The sequence below is a fragment of the Coffea eugenioides genome, chromosome 9 (genome assembly GCF_003713205.1).
Source record: "Coffea eugenioides isolate CCC68of chromosome 9, Ceug_1.0, whole genome shotgun sequence".
Taxonomy (NCBI): Eukaryota; Viridiplantae; Streptophyta; class Magnoliopsida; order Gentianales; family Rubiaceae; genus Coffea; species Coffea eugenioides.
Genome location: NC_040043.1, coordinates 13,025,189 through 13,033,020, shown reverse-complemented (window position 1 = coordinate 13,033,020; position 7,832 = coordinate 13,025,189). Strand labels below are relative to the sequence as shown.

At 36.1% G+C, this 7,832-nt stretch overlaps 1 protein-coding gene and 1 long non-coding RNA gene across 2 annotated transcripts; both read left to right on the top strand.

Moving 5' to 3' along the window:
- Positions 1-1,348: 1,348 nt before the first annotated feature.
- On the top strand, positions 1,349-2,129 carry LOC113782231 (signal recognition particle subunit SRP68-like). The gene is made up of 3 exons (XM_027328135.1): positions 1,349-1,422; positions 1,643-1,753; positions 1,925-2,129. Exons 1-3 carry the CDS (start codon positions 1,382-1,384, stop codon positions 2,127-2,129), a joined length of 357 nt encoding a protein of 118 aa, XP_027183936.1. The 5' UTR covers positions 1,349-1,381.
- A 1,215-nt stretch (positions 2,130-3,344) lies between these two features.
- On the top strand, positions 3,345-4,092 carry LOC113783740. Its single transcript, XR_003469962.1, has 3 exons — positions 3,345-3,390; positions 3,660-3,770; positions 3,942-4,092. It is a non-coding gene; the product is annotated as an uncharacterized LOC113783740 (long non-coding RNA).
- The last annotated feature ends 3,740 nt before the right edge of the window (positions 4,093-7,832 follow it).

The window sequence follows — 7,832 nt, the reverse complement described above, 5'->3', positions numbered from 1 at the left end:
TCTTTATACAGCAGAAAGAGCTTGGAGCCATGCTATGGAAAAGAAAATGCTGCCAGATGGTCCAAATGCACGTCAGCGTGGCAATCTGATTGGTAGGCTGCGAAAAGCAGTCAAATGGGCTACTTTGTTTCAAGACTTGTGTTCCATTAAGGGAGATTCTAGGACATCTTTGGAAGCAGAGGTGTGCTGATTAATTCATCATTTTGCACAGCTGCTGTGCCCTGTATACAAATAAAGCTATTTTCGGTCAAAATACAATAAGAATATGCAAATTAAGGTTCTATTGGTAAATATTAGTTATAATCATACAAAAAGAGAAGATAGCCCACAAGTTGGGCCCAATTACATACATGTGTTTATACTATTATTATTAAATAAAATTCAACCCACTATATCATTTTGGGTGTTAAAATGTATCAAACATAATGTTTAAATATAATGATATGTCGTGATTTTGTGTAAATTATGTAAAACATTTTGTGTAATGTGAGGGATGAAAAAAATCAATTTATAAAATATGAGGGACGAAAAAATTTATTTTATAAAATGTGGAGGACTATAGATGAGATTATGTAAAATATAATTTGACAAATTTACCCTTAAAAAATGATCGTGTGCCTTGCACATGATGGATTCCGGCCAAAAAATGATCGAAAACCTAGTTAGGGACTAAATTTGTCCGATGTGAATATGTAAGGGATATAAAATTACAATTTTAAAAGTGAGGGACGAAAAAAGTTATTTTACAAAATGGAAGGGACGTTTTGGACGATTTTCCCTAAATAAAATGAAGAAACTAGTTGTGGATACTAAATTCATATAAATGATGGACGAAATTAGTAAGCTATGATAAATTTAACAATGACCCCTAGGCTTTAAGTCTGTTGTCCACGTACCCATAAACAATTTGAATTACACATTAGACTCCAGTACTTGTCATAATCCATTAAACAGTAGACAACGCAGAGGAGACTAGGATTTTTATGTCGAGACCAAACAGGCTTCATTTACGTTCACTCAGCGACTAAACCAGAAAACCTCGCCGCCGGCAATGTGCTACAAGCCAGGGGCATTTTGGACATCTTCAGAATCTTTCAAGCCACCTACATTCAAGCTGTCGGGCTAATTCCGATAAAGACGACGCCAAATTTAAGATCTGACGGAGATTTCACATTAACGATATGGCCAAAGAGAACAACTCCTCCGCTATGGATGTGGACAACTAGAATTCGGAATCCGTTGATCAGATTAATAGCCCTAGGTTCTCTATCAATGGTAATTTACTCTCCCATAAAGCTCTAGACAGCTAATTTTGAGGTGATAATTTAGTTTTTTTTTTTTTGGTGAATTTACAGTTTTGCAGCTCTTGAAATCCGCTCAGATGCAGCATGGATTGCGGTTTGGCGATTACGCTCGTTACCGGTATAACCTACGCTTGTACACTTATGGTATATGTTTATGAGTAATTTGGTACGATGAAGTTCCGGGAAGTAGGTTTAATTTTTGTAAGAAATGCCGTTTGATATTGTTTTTACCAGTATATAAGCGTAAGTGTGCTCTATATAGGTTTATGAGGGAATTTATGACATTGATCATTAGAGGTGGCAAGGTTAAATTTGTGAAAAATTTGCAAATGTTTTAGGAGGTACTGTACTGCTCGGCTCAGGAGATTGTACAAGTCGTTGAAATTCACGCATGGCCGTGGTAAATATAGTAAAAGGGCGATTACAGCTTCTATGGTCACTGAAGTGAGGTAATAGATTGCCAAGACCAATGGTTGAATTTGATTGACATTACAGTTGGTAAATGTTTTAATTTCCCTTTTGCTATTTGAAGAACAAATATGCTGTTTTGTCTCTCATTAATAATTTCTTAATGGTCGTTAATCTATCCTGATTCTGCGTGGTGGTTAGGGACACTGTAGGTATCTTCATGTGGTTCTTTATACAGCAGAAAGAGCTTGGAGCCATGCTATGGAAAAGAAAACGCTGCCAGATGGTCCAAATGCACGTCAGCGTGGCTATCTGATTGGTAGGCTGCGAAAAGCAGTCAAATGGGCTACTTTGTTTCAAGACTTGTGTTCCATTAAGGGAGATTCTAGGACATCTTTGGAAGCAGAGGTGTGCTGATTAATTCATCATTTTGCACTGCTGCTGTGCCCTGTATACAAATAAAGCTATTTTCGGTCAAAATACAATAAGAATATGCAAATTAAGGTTCTATTGGTAAATATTAGTTATAATCATAGAAAAAGAGAAGATAGCCCACAAGTTGGGCCCAATTACATACATGTGTTTATACTATTATTATTAAGCAAAATCAAATAGATAGATGTATATATATATATATATGTGTGTGTGTGTGTGTTTAAAAAAATGTATTCACACACATAAGTAGTGAGAAATGAAAAATTCATTTTTTGAAATGTGAGGGATGGAGAAATTCATTTTGTGTAATGTGAGGGATGAAAAAAATCATTTTATAAAATATGAGGGACGAAAAAATTTATTTTATAAAATGTGGAGGACTATAGATGAGATTATGTAAAATATAATTTGACAAATTTACCCTTAAAAAATGATCATGTGCCTTGCACATGATGGATTCCGGCCAAAAAATGATCGAAACCTAGTTAGGGACTAAATTTGTCCGATGTGAATATGTAAGGGATATAAAATTACACTTTTAAAAGTGAGGGACGAAAAAAGTTATTTTACGAAATGTAAGGGACGTTTTGGACGATTTTCCCTAAATAAAATGAAGAAACTAGTTGTGGATACTAAATTCATATAAATGATGGACGAAATTAGTAAGCTATGATAAATTTAACAATGACCCCTAGGCTTTAAGTCTGTTGTCCACGTACCCATAAACAAATTGAATTACACATTAGACTCCAGTACTTGTCATAATCCATTAAACAGTAGACAACGCAGAGGAGACTAGGATTTTTATGTCGAGACCAAACAGGCTTCATTTACGTTCACTCAGCGACTAAACCAGAAAACCCCGCCGCCGGCAGTGTGCCACAAGCCAGGGGCATTTTGGACATCTTCAGAATCTTTCAAGCCACCTACATTCAAGCTGTCGGGCTAATTCCGTTAAAGACGACGCCAAATTTAAGTTCTGACGGAGATTTCACATTAACGATATGGCCAAAGAGAACAACTCCTCCGCTATGGATGTGGACAACCAGAATTCGGAATCCGTTGATCAGATTAATAGCCCTAGGTTCTCTATCAATGGTAATTTACTCTCCCATAAAGCTCTAGACAGCTAATTTTGAGGTGATAATTTAGTTTTTTTTTTTGGTGAATTTACAGTTTTGCAGCTCTTGAAATCCGCTCAGATGCAGCATGGATTGCGGTTTGGCGATTATGCTCGTTACCGGTATAACCTACGCTTGTACACTTATGGTATATGTTTATGAGTAATTTGGTACGATGAAGTTCCGGGAAGTAGGTTTAATTTTTGTAAGAAATGCCATTTGATATTGTTTTTACCAGTATATAAGCGTAAGTGTGCTCTATATAGGTTTATGAGGGAATTTATGACATTGATCATTAGAGGTGGCAGGGTTAAATTTGTGAAAAATGTGGTGTGATAGAGTTGTACTATTGAGGGAATGTGAAATTGACCAGTTTTTGCAAATGTTTTAGGAGGTACTGTACTGCTCGGCTCAGGAGATTGTACAAGTCGTTGAAATTCACGCATGGCCGTGGTAAATATAGTAAAAGGGCGATTACAGCTTCTATGGTCACTGAAGTGAGGTAATAGATTGCCAAGACCAATGGTTGAATTTGATTGACATTACAGTTGGTTAATGTTTTAATTTCGCTTTTGCTATTTGAAGAACAAATATGCTGTTTTGTCTCTCATTAATAATTTCTTAATGGTCGTTAATCTATCCTGATTCTGCGTGGTGGTTGGGGACACTGTAGGTATCTTCATGTGGTTCTTTATACAGCAGAAAGAGCTTGGAGCCATACTATGGAAAAGAAAACGCTGCCAGATGGTCCAAATGCACGTCAGCGTGGCTATCTGATTGGTAGGCTGCGAAAAGCAGTCAAATGGGCTACTTTGTTTCAAGACTTGTGTGCCATTAAGGGAGATTCTAGGACATCTTTGGAAGCAGAGGTGTGCTGATTAATTCATCATTTTGCACTGCTGCTGTGCCCTGTATACAAATAAAGCTATTTTCGGTCAAAATACAATAAGAATATGCAAATTAAGGTTCTATTGGTAAATATTAGTTATAATCATACAAAAAGAGAAGATAGCCCACAAGTTGGGCCCAATTACATACATGTGTTTATACTATTATTATTAAGCAAAATCAAATAGATATATATATATGTGTGTGTGTGTGTTTAAAAAAATGTATTCACACACATAATTAGTGAGAAATGAAAAATTCATTTTTTGAAATGTGAGGGATGGAGAATTCATTTTGTGTAATGTGAGGGATGAAAAAAATCAATTTATAAAATATGAGGGACGAAAAAATTTATTTTATAAAATGTGGAGGACTATAGATGAGATTATGTAAAATATAATTTGACAAATTTACCCTTAAAAAATGATCATGTGCCTTGCACATGATGGATTCCGGCCAAAAAATGATCGAAAACCTAGTTAGGGACTAAATTTGTCCGATGTGAATATGTAAGGGATATAAAATTACACTTTTAAAAGTGAGGGACGAAAAAAGTTATTTTACAAAATGTAAGTGACGTTTTGGGACGATTTCCCTAAATAAATGAAGAACTAAGTTTGTGGGATACTAAAATCATATAAAATGATGGACGAATTAGTAGCTATTGATAATTTAACAATGACCGCTAGCTTTAAGTCTGTTTGTTCCACGTACGCCATAAACAATGTTGAATTACACATTAGACTCAGTACTTGTCATAATCCATTAAACGTAGACAGCTGCAGAGGAGACTAGATTTTTATGTCGAGACAAACAGGGCTTCTTTACGTCACTCAGCGACTAAACAGAAAACCACGCGCGGCAGTGTGCCACAACGCCAGGGGCATTTGACACTTCAGATCTTTCAAGCACCTCCATTTCAAGCTGTCGGGCTAATTCCGATAAAGAAGACGCATTTAAGTTCTGACGGAGATTTCACATTAACGATATGGCCAAAGAGAACAACTCCTCCGCTATGGATATGGACAACCAGAATTCGGAATCCGTTGATCAGATTAATAGCCCTAGGTTCTCTATCAATGGTAATTTACTCTCCCATAAAGCTCTAGACAGCTAATTTTAAAGTGATAATTTAGTTTTTTTTTTTGGTGAATTTACAGTTTTGCAGCTCTTGAAATCCGCTCAGATGCAGCATGGATTGCGGTTTGGCGATTACGCTCGTTACCGGTATAACCACGTTGGTACACTTATGGTAATATGTTTAACGAAGTAATTTGGTACGATGGAAGTTCGGAATAGGTTTAATTTTTGTAAGAAAATGCGTTTGATATTGTTTTTAACCAAGTATATAAGCGTAAGTGTGCTCTATAATAGGTTTTATGAGGATTTATGACATTGACTGCATTAGAGTGGCAGGGTTAATTTGTGAAAAAGTGGTGTGAATAGAGTTGTACTATTGAGGGAAATGTGAATTGACCAGTTTTTGCAAATTTTTTAGGGAGGTACTGTACTGCTCGCTCAGGGAGTTGTACAAGTCGTTGAAATTCCGCATGGCCGTGTAAATATAGTAAATAGGGCGATTACAGCTTCTATGGTCAACTGAAGTGAGGTAATAGATTGCCAAGACCATGGTTGAAATTTGATTGACATTACGCGTTGTTAATGTTTTAATTTTCGCTTTTTGCTATTTCGAAGACAAATATGGCTGTTTTTGTCTCTCAATTAACTAATTTTCTTAATGGTTCATTTGTTAATCTATCCTGATTCTGCGTGGTGGTTGGGGAATGCTGTAGGTATCTTCATGTGGGTTCTTTATAGCAGCAGAAGAGCTTGGAGCCAATAGCTATGGAAAAGCAAACGCGGCCAGATGGTCCAAATGCACGTCAAGCGTGGTATCTGATTGGTAGGCTGCGAAAACCAGTCAAATGGGCTACTTTGTTTCAAGACTTGTGTGCCATTAAGGGAGATTCTAGGACATCTTTGGAAGCAGAGGTGTGCTGATTAATTCATCATTTTGCACTGCTGCTGTACCCTGTATACAAATAAAGCTATTTTCGGTCAAAATACAATAAGAATATGCAAATTAAGGTTCTATTGGTAAATATTAGTTATAATCATACAAAAAGAGAAGATAGCCCACAAGTTGGGCCCAATTACATACATGTGTTTATACTATTATTATTAAATAAAATCAAATAGATATATATATATGTGTGTGTGTGTGTTTAAAAAAATGTATTCACACACATAATTAGTGAGAAATGAAAAATTCATATTTTGAAATGTGAGGGATGGAGAAATTCATTTTGTGTAATGTGAGGGATGAAAAAAATCATTTTATAAAATATGAGGGACGAAAAAATTTATTTTATAAAATGTGGAGGACTATAGATGAGATTATGTAAAATATAATTTGACAAATTTACCCTTAAAAAATGATCATGTGCCTTGCACATGATGGATTCCGGCCAAAAAATGATCGAAACCTAGTTAGGGACTAAATTTGTCCGATGTGAATATGTAAGGGATATAAAATTACACTTTTAAAAGTGAGGGACGAAAAAAGTTATTTTACAAAATGTAAGGGACGTTTTGGACGATTTTCACTAAATAAAATGAAGAAACTAGTTGTGGATACTAAATTCATATAAATGATGGACGAAATTAGTAAGCTATGATAAATTTAACAATGACCCCTAGGCTTTAAGTCTGTTGTCCACGTACCCATAAACAATTTGAATTAAACTTTAGACTCCAGTACTTGTCATAATCCATTAAACAGTAGACAACGCAGAGGAGACTAGGATTTTTATGTCGAGACCAAACATGCTTCATTTTACGTTCACTCAGCGACTAACAGAAAACCCGCCGCCGGCATGTGCCACAGCCAGGGGCATTTTGGACATCTTCAGAATCTTTCAAGCCACCTACATTCAAAGCGTCGGGCTAATTCCGACGACGCCAAATTTAATTCTGAACGGAGATTTCAACATTACGATATGGCCAAAGAGACAACTCCTCCCTATGGATGTGGACAACGCAGAAATTCGGAATCCTTTGATCAAGATTAATTAGCCCTAGGGTTCTCTATCAATGGTAATTTAAACTCTCCCATAAAGCTCTAACAGCTAATTTTGAGGTGATATTTAGTTTTTTTTTTTTTGTGAATTTACAGTTTTGCAGCTCTTGAAATCCGCTCAGATGCAGCAAGGATTGCGGTTTGGCGATTACGCTCGTTACCGGTATAACCTACGCTTGTACACTTATGGTATATGTTTACGAGTAATTTGGTACGATGAAGTTCCGGGAAGTAGGTTTAATTTTTGTAAGAAATGCCGTTTGATATTGTTTTTACCAGTATATAAGCGTAAGTGTGTTCTATATAGGTTTATGAGGGAATTTATGACATTGATCATTAGAGGTGGCAGGGTTAAATTTGTGAAAAATGTGGTGTGATAGAGTTGTACTATTGAGGGAATGTGAAATTGACCAGTTTTTGCAACATTTTTTAAGGTACTGTACTGCTCGGCTGAGGAGATTGGTACAAGTCGTTGAAATTCCGCATGGCGTGGTAATATAGTCAAAGGGCGATTTTACGGCTTCTATGGTCACTGAAGTGAGGTAATCAGATTGCAAGACCAATGTTGAATTTGATTGGACATTACAGTTGTTAATG

Coding starts and splice junctions, on each gene's coding strand:
- LOC113782231 (XM_027328135.1), top strand. CDS start 1,382: ATGCAGCATGGATTGCGGTTTGGCGATTACGCTCGTTACCG. Junction 1,423..1,642: donor GGCGATTACGCTCGTTACCG/GTATAACCTACG, acceptor CAAATGTTTTAG/GAGGTACTGTACTGCTCGGC. Junction 1,754..1,924: donor TCTATGGTCACTGAAGTGAG/GTAATAGATTGC, acceptor GGGACACTGTAG/GTATCTTCATGTGGTTCTTT.